The sequence below is a fragment of the Epinephelus moara genome, chromosome 1 (genome assembly GCF_006386435.1).
Source record: "Epinephelus moara isolate mb chromosome 1, YSFRI_EMoa_1.0, whole genome shotgun sequence".
NCBI classification, from domain to species: Eukaryota; Metazoa; Chordata; class Actinopteri; order Perciformes; family Serranidae; genus Epinephelus; species Epinephelus moara.
The window spans coordinates 23,715,978-23,735,108 of NC_065506.1; the positions used below are offsets into that span (position 1 = coordinate 23,715,978).

At 43.8% G+C, this 19,131-nt stretch overlaps 1 protein-coding gene across 7 annotated transcripts in view; it reads right to left on the minus strand.

The window, feature by feature from the left end:
- zfhx3b (zinc finger homeobox 3b) overlaps window positions 1-19,131 on the minus strand; it is a 143,131-nt gene that overhangs the window by 52,027 nt on the left and 71,973 nt on the right. For all 7 annotated transcript variants that reach the window (XM_050058033.1, XM_050058204.1, XM_050058117.1 and 4 more), the window contains exon 5: window positions 10,268-10,499. In XM_050058033.1, coding sequence (XP_049913990.1) covers window positions 10,268-10,499 — 232 coding nt within the window. The remainder of the gene's footprint in view (window positions 1-10,267; window positions 10,500-19,131) is intronic.

Sequence of the window (19,131 nt, forward strand, 5' to 3'; positions counted from 1 at the left end):
ACACATGGCAACAAAAAATACTTAAGGAATAATTGTTCCATTATTATTCTATGATGCTAGAAAATAAGTTTATTTTCACGAGTACAAATTATCTATTGCACATTTGAAATGGCAATACTTTGTGTGTGAACTGATGGAGCAATCAATTTTAATAATTTCTCATTAAATGATTGGATTCTTTAAAACTGATAACAAGAATATAAAGATTCTCTTCTCGGGGCAAAACCGGACTACAGACAAAGCAGGAAAAAAAAGTGTGCCTTTCCTCTTCTATCTGTATCTTTTTAATAGTGTGGATAAGAAAGCAGGACAGGAAGGATTGAGGATGGTGATGGTGATGGTGATGGTGGGATAATGCAGGATAGGAGAGTGAGGTTGAGGTAATCATGATGGGGGGCATGTTTCTGAGTCCCCTTCCCGAGCACTGGTGGAGGGTGGAAGTGAAGCGTGGAGACAGAGTGGAACGGACAGGAGCTGACTGCACAGAGCCAGAGAAAAGAAGAGCACAGAACAAGAGCACAAACTAATGCTATTGTGGTCAATGCAACAATGGGTCCTGCAAAGTGACTGCAGAGGGCCCTTAAACAAAGAAGGTATTGCCATTCCCTCTCCCCCACCCAATTAGATTTTTTTTTTGCCCGGTTTAACATGACAAAAACACAGCCCATTTTTCCTAATTCTGGCTGCCGTACTGGCCCCCGTGCCACTTTAAATCGAGTAAGCCTCAGAGTGCTGGCCTGTCTGTTAGACTGACAACGACTTGTGACATGGATTCAAACACGTCCACTGTGTTCTCCACTCTACAGCTCACACACAAATATGCGCCCCATCTCAGCTTTCCCAAGTGCTTGAAATATTCACCATATACATGAGAGAAACTCATTTCAGGAGCACTGCCAGCCATCAAGCAATTTCTTTAGTAATATTCACTGAAAAACTGGATTTTTTTTTTCTTAAAGAGGAGATTTTCAACCAGATTTTATGTTCCCATGCAACCCAAGGATGATGTGTGTCCTGCTGCAAGACAACACAAGGTCCTCTTGAGACAGTAACAACTCTGAATATGCACAAATGATCATGTGCCATAGTACCTCAACTTAATGAAAAAAAAAGACAAACAGCTAAATTACAGTACAGCACAATGAATATTTATATTTTTGCTTTCCTTCTTTCTTTTAAAATGGCTGTTGCTCTGTCTTATCCTTTCAGATTACACACCTGACTATTTCTGGACAAACATCAATGTACTTCTTTCAAACTGGCTATTCAAGTGCACATATATCATTAAAATATTATAACTTAAAAAAAAAAACATCTGCCTTCTGAGTGGAAACTGGAAAACCTTTTTATAGCAGCACTCGGTCCAACATAGCCGACTAATGCAGAAAAAAGGACCTGAAATTGCATGTCCTTCCCCCCTTGACTGTGCAGTGCAGCTGAATTGACTCGATATGCTCTCCTGTATGCTTACTGAGCAAGCAGCATGAAAATTGACCTTTGCTTGCTTTCTAAACAGTGGATTATTCATCTTAATGCTTCAAATTGGTCAGGGTGGGTTTTTCTGCTGTTTCCAACTTGTTTGACTTCTCTCTCTTATTGCTGTATACAGTGTGTGTGTGAAGAGAACTCTTTAAAACAGTATTAAGGGATTCCACAAATAAACATGCAAGAAAAGTACAAAAGGCTTTTTCTTATTTTGTATTAGAAAGACACTTGTTTTGCCAGCACAACAAGTAAAGCACTCTTTTTCCTGTACTTTGTTGTTTTCAGTTTGAAATAAGCACTGTTAAGTCTGTCAAACAGGAATAAACATGTGCAAACTTTTATTTCTTTACTATCCATGTCTGTGTCAGAGGGCGCACGTCTTGCCAAACACAGGCAGATCTATGGGGAGTGAGTAATTAAACAGTATTGCTAGCACATAAACATTCCCTGATGGTATTTGAAAGGGTTTTATTATAGTCCAAACTTCAGATATTGCTTAAAAAAGCTGTTTTTTTTGGGAGTAATTGGTTGAATTCACATTGTTGCACTAAAACTCCTTTCCCCTCTCTATGGCCGCGGTGGAACTTTATCTCTTCAGTGTGCATTTACAGTGTAAATGCCTGGCTCCTCATTCATTTTCCCTTACGTAAATATCATCCATCACTATGCTCATCCAAGCGCCTTTACTCCAAACGGACAGCAGGAAGAGCACATCCACGGCCAAACTTATAAAACAGCAGCGACAGAGGAGCGTTTCCAGCCAGACAAAGAAAAAGAGATAGACCATAAGTTGGACCAGGAGGGACACCATAAATCTGACTGAGTCAAACAGCAAGAATGTCCAAGATTGTCACAAAACAAATGCTATTTTGTCTGAGAGTGTCACTGGGCAGGCGATCACATCTGGCTAAACAGGGTCGGGCTGTCGGGCATATCTTCCCTCCAGACTTCCTTACTTTAACAAATAGTGCCTTCACAGGATAACTGCTCAGTCAGTAGCCACCACACAGCAAGAGACCCTGTACTGAGTGTGCTCTGCTCATCAACCACGGTGTTCTTCACACCACTTATCCTGAGATAACCGCTGTCTTACTGTGTGTCGGGTTTACGGGATAATTCTACGGAGGTAAGCAGACACAGGCCTCAGACCTGGAAGTGCTTTGTAATCAATGGCAGCGTACTGTAGACTACACTCTGGTGGTACCAAACTCAACGTGGTGTGAGAATTTCTGTCTGCCTGCTGATACGCAGCTACATGGGGGCAAGGTGGACATTATTTGTGGAAACTAGACAAATCCAGAATAATTCCCAATATCCATCTGTGGAAAGTTCCCCCTAATGTCACACACCACCATCACTGACATACAGTGGAGCCTCCCTCCCACTCATATTATCCTTTCGTGTTTTTCACCAAACCCATCCATTTCTCTTCATCCGCCCTCCTCTCACCCTCCTCAGGTGGTGTGTAGTGTACTGTCAAGCACAATGTGAATCAATGACTGGTGCTCACGCCCACAGGTAAAGGTTAGAAAGGTTCACTATTGAATTATTTCTGCACTTCTCTCATTGCTGCCATCTGCCTGGCTGCTTTTAGTTGGTGAGGTTGAGGCACCGGGGGGGGGTGGGGGACTCTTTTTGCTAATGCACTCAAAACATGGACGCGTGTCTGTTTCGTGTATATACCGCATGTGTCTGTAGAGGTTTTTTTGTCTGTAAGGATCTTCAGATGAACCCAACGTAACGCGCATTCGCACATTAAGCAACATACACATGTGCAGTTACACACCTACACTTAAACACACTCTGTTCACTGCTCTTGCCTACAGTATCTATCAGAGAGTGGATAATGAATCACAACATCTGTGCTTTCAGCCATTCTTTGTTTCATCTGCCTTTATTCTAATGGAGCCTTCGGAGTGTGAGGGCAACATTGCTGCTGGATAGGGCATCCTTCACTCTCTGGTTTTGTTTTGCTGTCAGCGAGGCCTATCGTCTCGGCTGGACCCAGGGTGAACTCATCCATAGCACAGATCATGCCCTTTGATCCACCAGCTCTCTCTGGGGGGCACAAACAGCCTTATTAAAAATGGCTAAATAAAACTTTCCTTGCCTTGACTCGATAGTTGCCAAACTTTACCCCCGTTTCTTCTCTGATGCTGCCTATGGTCAAATTGAGCTGCCTAATTCTGACAGCGAGCAGCACTGTTTGCCCAATACCAAAACATAGTAACAAATGAAGCAATCTAAGTGTTTAACAATTTATTGGTTCTGGTTCCTAGACTACCTGGCATACACTTGCACTACAATCAATATCATAGATGAGAACATGCTGGATGTAAGAAGACAGTGTGTGCCTTCAGGAGAAGTTCAAGTAAGGAGCGTGCAGAAAACTTGTGAAAAATAAAATATTACAACTACTACATATTACCACTAAAAAAAAAAAGGCAAATGAGAGGAACGGTATCTGCGCTGTATTGCTACCACATGCAAGTTATTTTAACAACAAGTGTATAGAATGTGCTGGGTTTGCATTCTTTGACAAAGACAATCAACCAAAGTGGATTTGATAATGAGGGACAGACACAACTGGCTCTTTGTAACTGTAATCATATTAAAAGAGTCAGTGGAGTCGTGTTAGTTTGACTTGTGGAGACGCATTTGTGCAAGTATGTGTTGACAGGACCCTGCATAATATTCTCTAATAAGAAAAGTCAGTCACTTATGCGTTTCACACATACCCATGACTGTATTGGAAATATTTTGGACATGATAATCAAACTATATATTTGTCCCGAGCTCTATCAAACACATATCACATAAATCAGTCATTAAAGAGTAGAAACTGTCATGCTCCTCTGTCCTAAATTGACTTGTTTCTCCTTCATCTCATGCACCTGTATGGCACTGACATGACTGCTGCTATAATTAAACCCATCACAACCATTATGTCTTTGGCACCTAATCTATTCTCTCCTCCACTGGCTGTGTCTGTCTGTAACCACAGACTTCCCGCCCTTGGCCCTGACTGACAGCCCCTGCGGAGGCTGTGGTCACTGCGTGTGAGTGACATGAGGGGCAGCAGGGCTACTGCATTACCTCCTTCCCCTCCCTCCGTGCTAACTCCTGATCCTGCGATGCAGCACCTCACACCACCGATCGCCACCTCTGCTCCAATATCCAGCAGCAAAGCCTCTAGGCCTGAAAATAGAACTCATTAACACGTTTAGTAAGTACAAATGAGATGACTGTCTCCTGATGGACTGTCTATCTTTTGGATCAGCTTTCAAGGAGAGTGTCTGGTAATGACAAGAGAGAGGGAAACCAATATTATAATGTGCTGCCAGTCTCCTCTGAAAATGGGCTTGATGACAGGGAGAGCCTCTCGCACCCACGCATGGCCTGATTCTCAAAGCGGACACCTATGTGCGTGCTCATTTATGGGTATGCGAGTTTGCAAAATAAAATCTGGCGCATATTTACACCCACATGACATAACTGACAGTGAAATCGCACACAGGGCATAAAACATGCAGGGCACACACAAGGTGAACTCAGCATGCGTAAACATCCCAAAATACTGCATTAAAAAAGGTTCATGTCCTGATTTGGAGAGGCTATCGCTTTTGTTGTTTTTGCATGACTCAACTTGTCCTCATTTAATTTATCACTTTTCTTATCCTCTATTTCTCTCTGTGTATCAACACTCATCTCTGACATTTATGCTGCCCCTGTTCTCCTCTAAGCCAGATCTATTGGACAGGCTGGCACAACCAGGACCCAGACTTTACCCGCCTTCCAGCCTGGGGGCAAAGCTAACCAGTATTTACAGAACGAGGGTTCAGTCAGGAGAGGTAGTAAAAATCTGGACAGAAGACATTTTTATTCACAGCCCATCCCAGAATAGCGTGGTGGCTTTCTGGTCAATTTGCTATTACAGGATAAGCCAGCAGAGGAATTCATACCGAACTTGTCCATAAAGCAGGGGGCAAAGGGAAAGAAAAGACTTGCTTGTGTTAGTTACAGCAGCAGGGTCATATGAATACTGATACACAACTGGAAAATCTATAAAGCCATCATTTTGGCTTTTTAATAAACGTCTAGTCTTTTGTAATATTTTCAAAATGAAAAGTAATGTATTTATGAATTTCCTGGCACGTTCTGCGGACAGCAAACAATTTCCTATGCTGCCTCGATGCCCTTCGGACAAGGATTAGAAGGCAGGCGACTGACGGAGGCCTGACTGAGCTGCGGGCCCTCTGGGGCCCTACTCATCCAGGCCTGCATAGTCCTCATCCTCATATCCACTCTGCATCACCAGGGCAATAACAGCCTTTATTAAAAGCGCATTGCAGCAGTGTCTGTCTATACAACTTACTTTCAGATTGGCCATAATGTGGCATGTAGAAAGGGTCTGGTGGTTAGGGGCTACAATATCCTGTTTCTGGAAAGGTTTACTTTGCATTTTAACAAGCATGAATAAAGGAGGACATTCCAGAAATGGCTACCGTCTGTTTTGCTCTTGCCCTTAGGGAGCAAAAGCTCAGACCATGGCCCTTGCATGCCATCAGAGCGTGGCCTGGCTCACCTCTGATTTTACCTGGCTTTAGCAGCTTTAGCTTAGCTACCGGACATGCAGATAGCAGGGCATGATAGGGCATGATAGAGCATGATAGCAAGGGAGAGAAAAGCCCTTTTAATATGTTGTTGGTAGCAGAGGATAAGGCAAAAGGATGAAGGCAAGGTTCAATATAATGCATATTAGATATTTGGAACAGTAATTTTGACAGACTGCACGTCGACACAAGCGCTCTGCCATCACTGAATCTCGATGTGAGCTGCAAGGTGCTGTGCAAATCCTAAAATATGAGTGACTTTTCTCTATTTGCTTTATTAGTGCATTTTTCCATGTCACAGCCCATTTTCCAGCTTTTTCCAGAGTGTCTCAAGAATTATGCATGAGGTGGAGAGGGAGAGGGAGGCAATGTGGGGAGGGAAGAGAAATGCCTCTGTTGTCAGGACAGGCCTTACTATTAGGTGTGTGACCCTGAAAGCGCACCCCTTTTAGCGAAACAAGCAATGGATCTCATTTTGGATACCACTATTATGCAGTAATTTGTATGCATCCTTTCGTCTCATTTCCATTTAATAATGCACACAGCTCCCCCTGCCCAGTTTCTCAAACTGGTCATTAAAAGTAACGCTGATCTAAACTGGAGGCTTAAGTTCCACTTACAAGCTCTCACTGTGTGCTGGGTGAAACAACTGCAGAGTTAAAGTGGGATGACCCCCTCCCCAAACCAGTCTTCGCCCTTGAATACCCAGGGCCTGTATGTCTACACAGACGGGAGACAATGACTGGTGGCTGCCCAGGCGGCCCCGGCCCCAGCCTTCTCCTTCCCAGCCTCCTAGACTCACAGACAGGGATTTCCTCCTGCGATGAGAGCCAAGCCGTCACAGCCCAGCGATCAAGGGCCTGCCATCTGTGACTGAGGCAGATTTACAGCAGGAGCTAATCCACACTGTCAGCCACGTTTGTTCTCCATCTCTGCCTCCTCCATACACATGCGTAGAAACGCACACACGTAAACCACCACAGAAAAATACAAATGTTTTACTCTTATAAAATGTTTTCGTCTGCATCTCTCTCTGCCCCTCTCTCTCTGTCCCTCTTATACACACACACACACACACACACACACAAAAACCAAAGCAAACATTCCTCGCAGAAGGGCATCCACCCTTCAGTGCAATTTAACTTTGCCCTTTTTAAAGGCATGATCTCATTCTGTTCTATGCTCAAAAAATAACTTTAGTCGATTAAATGTTAAGAAATGAGAAACCTCAATGTGTCATTGAGTTATATGCCCTGGTGAACATCATTCATAGGAAATAGGGTCATCACACGCTCAAGTGTCACACTAGCTCTCACACGCAACCTCCCCAAAATTGTCTCCCCCACTTCTTTTTGCTTCTGTTCCTCGCCACTTTCCCTTGTTCTCCATATATCGGTCTCTCTCATGCACATACATCTCAATGCTTTACGCTGTCAGCAGTCACCATTAACCCCTACACTTGACACCAACATGGCACTCAGTTTTACCTTTCCTCTGTAACCACTAAACCTAAAATATATTTTGTCCTCATGCTGTCAAACCAGCTGTCCTCACAAGTGAATGCTTCATGGGAGTTTTAACATTTTCCTCTCGCCTTCTCTGTCACACACATGTCTCTCTTTTCTATTTTTTGTGTCTACCTGCCACCTGGTAATGAGCTGCTATCCTTAAAACTAGAGGGCTAGCACTGGTGCAGACATTGGTTCAAGTCAGTGCTGAGCTTTAGTCAGTGAGCTCTGTATTCGGGGCAGCTGTGTGGGACTGGGGTCCCTCTGCGGCCCCCTTTGTTTCCCCCACAGATAAAGGGTTAAAGAAGACAAATGGAGGCGGGGCCACGGAGAAACATGCCTAAGCAGCACATTTTCAGTATGAGCAAGAATTAAAACAATGCAAGCCTTTTATCCCTGTGTTAGTCTAATTGGAAAGAAACCTCAAATCTGCTGCCCTTGCTCTCCTCGGACATCGAGCCCAGAGGAGATATGTGGCATCGAATCCCTGCAGTCTGCTGCATCCACATAAGGGGCATTAATATGAAACGTTGTTAAGTGTAAAATTTTGGGGAGGGCGTGGAGAAGGCTTCATATGTTTTGCAAAAAAATCCCAGGCAGGCTATAACTCCAGCACCTAACGCCAGCAGAGACCCACTCACAGGATCACAGAACAGCAGCAGGCAGGGGAATTACTGTCTAGGTGACCCAGAAATCCAGGGGCAACTTTGTTTTAACAAGCCAGGGAACGTTCCACCACTTTAGCAACCCTGCCTCAACCACAAAAAAGAGCCCTGTGCCACAGAAGAGCTAGCGAGGAGGAAATTAAATATTACACTGGGAGGGAATGGTTCAGCCCTGGTGGAGGGGTGGGGCTGTGAGGTGGACCGGTGCAGCTGAGGCTGTTGGAACAAGGCATCTGGGGTGTGAAATAGTAGAAGTGAGAGGTGTGGAGTCAGCAATTTTAGAGCTAATGACAAAGCGGTATGATCATTATTGAGGTAAATTGATCGAGATTTTATTTTTTCCACACCTCATAACATTTGAAAAAGAAACAAATGGAGGTGGTGTCGGATTGAAAACAATGACTAAGATCTAAACAATAACAGGTCATAATTACCGATCTGGTGTTTCTGTGCTTATCTGTCTGCTGCTCTTTGTAAAAGAGCAGAATGAATTTTCCCTATGAGGGCTTATAATTAGTGAAACAAAAAAAAGCCTTTTACATTTTGTTAGATACTAGTGGTCTGCTAAGTAAGTGAGGGTTATTGTAATTTGATGAAGCTCTGCAGGGGAGTAACTGCCGTCTACGTGTGTCTCTATCTGTGTAATGATACTACCCACACACAGCCCCACTGCAGGGGCCCATTACCTAACCTAAAGCTCGGATCCCTCACCCTGGCATAAACATGGGCATCCTGCACATCAAAGGTTAACAGAGAAAAAAGGGGATTGATAAACACAACATCTGCTAAAAAGAAAAAGGGAGAGAAACACACTTATTTGCAAACAGCACAACAACTCCTCCTGTCTGAACACACAGAAGTAAATTCCCAACCCCCAACCCTTTTAACCTAAATGGCCCTTCCTCTTGCCTTTGCATGTTCGCTGTCCACTGTACTGTAGTCATTAACATATTTGGAGTGCAGCGAGCAGAAAGCTTAATTGTCCCTAATTGCTCAGCTAAATATGTTCTCTAATGATTTGCTTCAGATCTGTGACTGCCTTTTGCGCAATTTCCCGGCCGCTGGCTTCATTATCCCTGCCTCCTTGGAACAAAGCATCTTCACAGGCTGGCCTTTTTTTCCCCCTGCATAACACAGACAGCTAGTATGTGTGCGAGGGAAGTAATGGCTCCCTCTTGGAGGGACACACAATAGAGCCCCTTTGTCAGGGCACAGGAGTTAAAGTGATTGGAAAACCAAATCTCTGCTAAGAAAGAGTGTTAATTGACCACAGCTCACTCTTCCTAATCAGTCCATAATAAATGAGCAGCCGAGGCACTTTGTTTCAGTCGTGCTACTGTTGTTGTAGCTGTGTCTGTTTTGTGGTGTTCTTGTTGTTGTTGCAGCTGCTGCTGTTGCTGGGCTCCTCCTTCTCTGGCCTTAATGCTCGGTCTCAATATGTCTTTGATAGCTAAAAAAAGGGACAGCTCCCATTAACAGGGATCTCGGCTTTCACTGCTGAGGGCAGGAATATTATTGTGGAAATGATATCGACCTAAAATTATATCAATATCAAAAACACATTTGAAAAATAAAGTTTTTTTTATTTAGATGGAGGGACATTCCCCCAGGAATCTTTTTATTTTATCTTTAAATGGGAACACCTCTTCTCTTTTTAGTTACAAAGTGACTCAGCTCTGTCAATGTATAAGTCATACTGAGTGGTGTGCTGTACTATTCTTCCTATCTAAAAATAGTGATGTATATTTGAGTTTAATACTTCTGTTTTTCAATTATGGCTGTATCCCACACAAAAACCCACTTCTATGGGAAGGTAAGTGTAAAAGCAAGAGAGTGACAAATTGTGAACCCACATTTGACAGCTCAGGCATATCAGTGGATCAGATGAATGTGTGTTTATGTGTACAAGAGACAGAGCAGCAGAGGTGGAGAGAGTAAAAGGAAGACAGGCACATAAAGAGATACTAAGAAAAAGGCCACAGGGGCAGGTTCTGACCTGTATCCGAGGAAGGGCATTTGCGAATGGTGAAGATGGAGCTGAGGTCTTCCTCCTCCTCTGGCAGGCCCTTCTGCAAGCGCTGAAGCTTCCTGAGGCTCTCACTGCGCTGGTGCTTCATGGAGCGCACATGCTGGATCAGGTTGAGCTTGGCCTTGGTCGAGTAGTTGCACAGCACACAATGGTAGTAGCAGGCATCACCCTCCACCGCGTTTTCGTGCTGCTGCAGGTGCTGTGGGAGGGAATGTAGAGAGCAAGAGAGAGGGAGAGACAGAGAGAGATAGAGAAAGGAAGGAACACAGAGAAAGAGAGAGAGAGGGAAAGAAAGAGAAAGAGGTTATTGTAGATGGCAGATAGCTGGCTAGGCACCACCGACTCACTTTCACTCAAACAGTTGGCAAATGAACAAATCAATTCCCAATCACAGCCCTGTTGTTTAACATCCAGACCTCTTCCACTTCAGGACAACTGTTTGGACTGCGCACTTTGTCTGCGTGAGTGTCTGTATCAGTGGGCTAACAGGACAGGAGAGGCCTGGGAGGCACGCAAATCTCAGGGGCCCAAGGGCGGGCAGGAATCACATCAGCCACCCTTCAGAAGCCGTGGGTCTACAGCCTCACAGACGGAAGGGAGCATTGATCCCCTTCACTCAACAGAAGCCTCCCGTCTCTGAAAAGGAAACTCCAAACATCTGCTTGTTTCACGCATGGGATACTAAATATTGATCATGGTGAGTTAAATCCTCGCTCTCTCATAGAGAAAGAGAGGCAAAGTCAGCCGGTGGTGAGGCAGGAGGGGGATTTAGCACACTCTGAGAGAAACTGGAACATTCCACAACAGGAGGACAACCTTCAGAGGACGAGAAATCAGCACCGATATTGACCTGTCAACCCCAGCACATCCTCCAAGACTCAACAGCAGGCCTAGTCCAGCCGTCAGCCCACCCTCCGCAGCATCACCACATGCCTAACGCCCCGTAGTGACACCATACCACCACAACCTCTTGTCACACCACAGAGCTCCAGTCTAATTACCTCCTGCATGGCTCAATCAATGATGCAAGGCCAACACAATATGGCTGGGCCTGGTGTGAGCAACAGAGTTATTGACCACTATCCTAAAGCATCACACTGATTGTTTCTGCATGTTTACAATAAAAGCCCCAGACTCGGTATGGCCACTTGTGTCATGCCTGTCATGTGCTGCTCCTAATATCAAACTCTGGAGTCTCGCTGCGGATTTCTGCGGCTGCAATCAATGTCAATCACCAAAAGTTTTCCTCTTTTTCCTCTAATCTTCTTGGCGCCCATGTCTCCTGTGAGGCATGCTGAGTGAACAAAATGTGATGGAATATGTTATGTTGTGTTATCTATGTCCAACAAAATATTGTGGATGAACATAGATGCTTTTAATATGTACATGTCAAGGAAACACTATTGGAAAGATTTAATAGTAAATTAATCTGCCATTTCTAACCAGGTGAAATGCACTGATGAATATTTACTTGCAGTGAGAAGACGCTCAAGTCATTAACAATCCTAAAAGCTTGTGATCGGTATTTTCGATCAGGTTTCATCACTAGATCTGCATTTTAAGAGTATAAACCTTCCTGTGTTCAAAGGTTCAGAGAACTAAAGCATTCATCAAGAAGACACTGAGCTACCCCCTCCTGCACTGGATGGCCTGTTTGGCTGGCTGCAAAATGTAAAAGCAATGGAAACATTAGACATTTAACCGCATTACATCTAAATCAGGTGTTGACAGGCTGGTGAAAAAAAGTCATAACAATATTATGCTTCCCTAAAATGCTCTTGTCCCTTTCTCCTAATGTTTAATTTTCTGGCAATATTATAATATTGCTATGGGGTTTTCTGAGCTATTGTGTTTCATTCTCTTTGGTTTCATATTTCTCACTTCTACACCTAAAATGTGCATTAAGACACCGCTTCCAGGAAAAGGAATAGGAGTTTTTTTTTTCTCTCCTTTTTGTGAGCCCCACAGCTCAGTGTAATAGAGTTATTAGGTGATTGTAAAAGGCTCTGTGTCTCTGTGTGCTCTCCTTTCTCGCCTCGTTTTAAGCCATCCATGATGTCATGAATAGGTGTTGCTGGATATTGTGGGAGCCCTCCTCCTTTTTCCTCTGTGCACAAATATTGCATCAGAACTAAGGTAGAGAGAAACCTGAGAGACAGATTCAGTTATAGATAACACCAAATCCATCATGCAAACTGCTTTTACTCAGAGCAGATGTCTTGAACAAATGACTCAAGGCTCCAAAAATCTACAAGAAGACAAGTTGAAAAAAAAAAAAAAAAAAAAAAAATGACAGCACCTGACCGAAACTTCAAAGCTAGTCTCAGGAGGTAGAAAAAAATCCTGGGAGTTTTATAGTTTCCCATAAAAAGCACAGGGTTTATATAGGAGTGAACCTGAGACCGCCTGCCCCTGAATCGGCCATAATTCACTATAAACCTGACGGGCCAGGAAGATGGCCTCAACAGAGCCAAAATTTGCCTGCCCCATAGCTCTGTCTACAATGTCAAACGGTTACACCTGTAAACCTCCACTTTCACCATCTCTGCACTGGCCGTGACCCAACGCAGTCTGGGGCATTTTAGAGTCAGTGAACGAGGTAAGAGATCAAACCAACGAGTGATCGGTGAGGTGCCCCCTGCTCATTCAGTATTCCGGGGAGGACCGAGGCAAAATGATACCACAGAGCCTAGGAGAACAGCATAGCTTGGCCCATGAGTGCAAAACCCCTCTGATCATCACAAGCACTAACTCTATCTAACATGGATTCCCACTGGATTCCGCAGGAATTATCCATAGGATTATAGCTAAGAGCACAAACACAGTATGGACACAGTACACTCGCAGTCCATCACCCTCTGCGGTTCACAAACACACGCATGCATACACACTCTGAATGTAAAACATAATAATGCATGAGACAGGGACTACGTCTGTTTCCTATGAACCTGCAATGAAGCCCCTAGTTGATAAATCACCTCCAACTGGAGTGCAGGAATTTGGCAGCTTAATGAAAAAGTCATGTTGAGCTGGGAGGAGTTGGTCGGCCCGGCTATGAGGTTTCTGAGCGTCCTGTCGAGGCCCTAACAGGAGGGGAGCTGTGGAGCATGATGGGGGGGGGGGGAGCTGGCTGGGTCAGTGGCATGGATTCAATACCACTGAACTGTCTGGGAATTTACAGCAGTCATATAGGAGATTCAGCTGAGCAAGAACAAATGTGTGACCGTCTAGAAGGCAGTGATGTTCTCAATGGCAGTTGGGCATGGGAGACATGCTGTGTGCATGTGAATGTACTGTATGTGTGGTCTGATTCAACAGATAAGATCACAAAGATACTTTGATTGTGGGTAAAAATACTTCAGTTATGCTTTAGTTACACTGCAGTGTTCTAAAAGAAAGATGCGATAGTCTGCTACCTTAAAATCTGAGTCTGGTTTGATTATTCTAAAATATACTAAACTACCTTTGTTGTTTTATGCATTTTACAAAATGTTCTAAAATACAGTGGAATTAAGAGATCACCTTCAATCTGGTTTTTCTGCTGAAAAGCCTGATTTTAAGCTTTGTTTTATACTGTGGTGATTTTCACAGTTAAAAAATGCAATCGTGGTTTTTCAAGCCTCTCTCTTCCATGGAGCACCTTATCTCTTTCTGTGGAGGCTGAAGCAGTGCTCTGTGCTTTTTCAGGTAAAGAGGGACAGGGGCGGTGTGGGCACCACCCCATCCTCTCTCACACAACTCTACAGTGCACCTTGCCCTCTGAGTGGGCAATGCACGCCTGTATCAGTTTCACCACCCACCCAGAGCACTGCATACATCTGCATTTCTATCCACTTAAATGCAAAGTAAAAGTGCACCTTTAACACAAAACAGTGTGGTTGCTGAGAGAGTCCAACTAACACAAGATAGAGGTGGGTATTACTGGAAGGGTGGAAGGGAGACAGAGAGCCGGTAATTCCAAAGAATGGCTCCCAATGGAGCCGTATAATACAGCATGTACACGCAACAAACACGTACAATAATATAGACAAAGAAGACATCAGACATGTACACACACAAACATGCACGCATGCACATACAGACTCTCACACACACAGCCACATACCATTACGATCATACCCTAATTTCCACCATTAAATTTGGCAGTGCTGTTAATACAAAATTAATGCATTAAAACAGATGACTATCTGTGAGCTAAATAGCTATCAATTCTAAGAGAGCTGCCAAATTCCCCTCTGTGAGAGAGCCAGTGAGTATCTGCCTGGATATTGCTTTGTAACTGTCTCCCCCCCCCACCTCCCCCCTATTCTCGGCACTAAAAGCTGGTGTCTGAGTGTGTGTACGTGTGTGTGCCATGGGAGGCTTACTCGGGTTAGAAAACTGCAATTCACACCTGATGCCACGCAATGCACTGCAATAGACCAAACCTGTCTCCTCATGTGAATGAGAATATTTTATCCTCAAAAATCACAGAGGTAGGAGTCAGCTTTTCTCTATCACCAGAGAAGAAAATATACAAACTAGCTCTTGGCTTGAGACGTGTTAGAATAAGCCAAGCAGCACCTTTGTTATTCAAACACAATGATGTCATGGCAGTGATCATAACCAGTGAGGTAACTGTATTTCACTCTGAAGAGAGACAATGTAATGTGGCTGTTGGGTTGAAAAACACACCGTGGCCAAAGGGAGAAGCAAACACCTCTATGTGTGTCTCAATTCACTGTTAGACAACTGCGGCCACAGCGTGCATGTACTGTGTGTATATGTATGTTTCTTATGATCCTGTTACATCCAAAAGAGAAAAGCTAAAAAGTAGTTGCTGTCTAATTATGAAGGTTATAAATCAGGATTATGTTAAATTTAAAATATATATATTTTAATGACGAGGATTAAGTTTGAGGTTAGGGTCTAGAGAATGAAAATATTTTAGTTTAATGACCCCCTTTCTTCCCAGCTGCAGTGTATTTGTACATGTGCAGAGGTTTGTTGGGGACTTGATTCTCATAAATCTGCACTCTGGGATTCCCCTGGAACGTAAGCAGGTTATTTAGTAAAGCAAAGCGGAGTGACTGGAGTCACTGAGTGCTCGCAGTTTGGCCTGTGTTTCCCTGTCTGCCAGCAGCACGAACAACAGCTCCAACCACAGAGGCCCCACTGTGTGCCAAGTGCGGTGGCTGCTTTGAATTAGCCACTGCAAGCTGCAACATGCCTAAAAGTTAGGTTGTGGCTTAAGGGGACTGTGTATTCCAGGCTCGAACATCCTACCTACTGCTTCCTGAACCTTATCCCCACCCTTGTCCTTTCTTCTCCTGTACTCGTCCTAATCTCTGCCACCCCTCCACCACATCCTGTCCCTCTGTCTCAAACCCCATAATGTGCTAAGTTGCTTCCTCTGCTGCCTTGCTGTAGAAATGATCCATCACTACCGGTGAGTAAAAACAGGCTGCATATTTGTCTCTGGGAGGGAAGAGAGAAACAAAACGGACCTCTGTGTTGTAGGGGAGACCAGCGAGGTAAAGATGGATCGCTGTAGGTGTCCTTGGAGAGGATGACTTAACATAGGCCGATGAAACAAAGTAGCCGGGGAGGGGTCATACAGACACTTAAAGACAATACAGCTACTGGTGCTCCACACCCACCACTCTCACTTACTTTAACATTAAATAAAGCAATAATTATTGAATTCCGTTTGAATGAGTAAGATGCTAGAAAGTAAACAATGGGAACATAATTGCGGCGGGAAGGCAATCAATGCAGGCAGTCATTTGGGCCATGTTGATTGTGTAGGCTGCTGTATGTGCTCAGTGTGTGTGTGTAAGCGTGTGCACATTTGTGTAGCCCTTGCAAATCTAAGGTGAGCTGAGGGGAGTATGTACTGTGACAAGGAGCTGAGTAATACACTCTCACATACACACGCTCAAAACAAGAGTTGGGTAATCCCTCCTTCAATAATGACCCTGGGCTCTAAACAATAGCTCTCAATCAGCTGATCAATGTGTCCACATAATTCATGTGCGAGTCACTGTCTTTGAAAGGGGAAGAGGAGGAGGATAAGCAAGCGGGCGGTAGAGAGATCAATGCCTTGTGTGGTGATAACGAGCCTGGGCCTATGCCCACAGGAGCCCCACACTGGCGTCCAGGGTCTCTCTCATTAAGAACATTTGGATAAGCATGGCTATACATACATAATGTGCACTTGTAATCGTAGCCAGATAAACACATTTCCCCCCTTCTTAATGAGCTCGGTCCTGCTTTTGTGACACACAGCGATGACTCCAAAACAGGCAGGAAATGATGTCAATCCACAAATAAGAAAAAAAAAAGAGTAAAGCAAATTAACAGCAAGCTGTTGGCCTCCTCTTTCAGTAGCTAATTAACAGCTTAACCTCCTGGTGCTTTTATGAAAGCCATGCTGGGAGGAGCTTGCCAAAATTGCAGTACAATAAGTCTGCCTGCAGGAGGCGAGAGCAGGGTGGAGCCATGGGGGTACCCAAACAACTGTTACAGACACTTGATGACATGTGTACTGGCAAGGTACCATCTGGAAGCTGAATGGGGCAAATCAGGACCTGCCCTGGCCCTTCTCTCCATTACCCAGAGTACTGTGTCAACATCACAACCCTCCATTTTGGACAGCGGTGACAATAATTACTTGTACAGGGCTGGGGAAAAACATTTTTTTATTTTCATTTTATCAAAACAGGAGGCGCACAGCAGGCTGAGAGGTTCAGATTTGAGACTGAATAACAGTTAATTGCATCAGTGTTTTACTAACACTTATCATAATAACTCACGACATTAGGGAGGGAAAGAACAGGTTTTGTTTGGTAACAAGTCATTTGGCTGTGAGAGAGCTGAGTAGAAAACAGACGATACAAACAGGAAACTCTTTAACACTGTAAAGGCTACAATGACCCTTAACCACAGCACCAACCTACGTCTCTATACTCCACCCCAGTATCTGAGGATTCTTCACAAGCAGACAAGGATGACTGCATCCTGAGGAAACTAGTATTACTCTTAAAACCACTCCCTGTCTTCTGGCTAAGAAATTGGGCCATAAGGCAAGATTTAAATCTGAGTAACAGCCAGCTTGATGAGTCTCCTCGCCTGTTCAGGTATGCAGTTTTTTTAGATGCTTCCTGTGAGGTTTGTGTTTGTGATACACATCACAGCAATACGTTGACAGTGGTGGGCAGAGCACTGAAAATCACTACTTAAGTAAAAGTCTAATTACTCCTATAAATATGACTCAAATAAAAATAAACAAGCACCTGGTTAATAAATTACTCAAAGTACAAGTTACTTTACATGTGGGCTGGTGTAAAATAATTTAAAAAAAACACTTGTTTTGATGAGCAGGTTGCATATGAGAAGTTAATGTAACTAATGTTAGCTAGCTAACTTTATTTTCACCTACAGCATGTGCAACTTATTCAGTGCAAGGTTAGCCCCCAAAAAGTTGTTAGGTCAGGTAGCAAGTATCTTTGGACGGGGCATGGCGCGGCCCGGCGGACAAGTGTCTTTTTTGATGGGGGCCAGTGACACTTTGTTTTGCAGCTACGTTAAATTAAAATAATCTTTTGATGTGTACAACATAGTATTAGGTCTCATATGCATGTGGAATATGATGCAGATTTGGTGTGTGGTCATGAGTGACTGAAATAAGGGGACAAAACAAAATTTTGGATTAGGCACCGAAAAAGCTAGAACCGGCCCTGCTAACTGGTGTGTCAACTGCACAAGATGCACCTGCCACGTGGAGAGGAGCAGCACGTTGCCAAGGACAAAATGTGATGGAGAGATCTCAGTGCAGCCTTCAGTCCCACAGGGGATGAAGAGGAATCAGTAAGTTGGTGAGTTGTTGACGATAGTAACACGATGTGTCTCGGAGCTTTGACTCCTCATACTGAACATAACGGAAACGTATGCTCAATCACTGTAAGTGCAAACGTCTGCTGCTGACTCCTTCACTTAAGGTTATCATTATAATCAAACAGTCTAGCGTTAGCTGACTGGTAATATTAACATTAATACTAACAAGCTAACCTCTCTGCCGTGGGTTGAATTCCCATGTTGCAGCTGCAGCTGTGAGGTCAGTGGCTAACGGTTCTGCAGCTAGTTTAATTTTCGTCTCAGTTCATTGTAACATCAGTAGGGTGTTTTTCTTGACTGCTATGCTACTGTGGTTTCAAAAACATTTTAAAAATACATTTTTGAAAAATCCATGATGCTTTAACTTGGGCTAGGTGGGCTTCCTGGTTTGCAGTAGAGGTGCTGCCCGGGTAAACATGCTAATTTTAGCTCCTGTACCAGCGAGATGCAATGACACGCCACCACAAAATACTGTCCTTTTCAGCCCAAAGAGTGCTCATACATTGCTCCAAATTAGTCTGCATTGAGTTTGAAAGAGAAACTAAGTAAGTAAAAGATATATATAAAAAAAAAGAAGTAACCACTGTAAATTTATATCAGGCCTCCATGCTGCTTTCTACCGTTTACTAAACTGTCCGGCTGGTCTGCGATGTTGAATGTGACACACCAAAACTCCCGCCACACACACAGAAGGGCATGCTCATCTGCTGCAGAGTTTAAAAAACCCGGTTCAGGTGCTAATTTTGGTGGAAAAGGGGTATAGCTGTAACAAAGGTATAAATGGCAAACGTAGTGAAGTAAAGAGAAGATTACTGGCTCAAAAATGTACATGAGTAAAGAGTAGAAGTATAGCTTAAAAAAGGAACATACAAAGTACTTGCTCCTTAAAATTTTTTACTGTTTTACTCATGTGCATTACATGCGATGTGTTACTACCCACCCATGCCTGTTAAGCT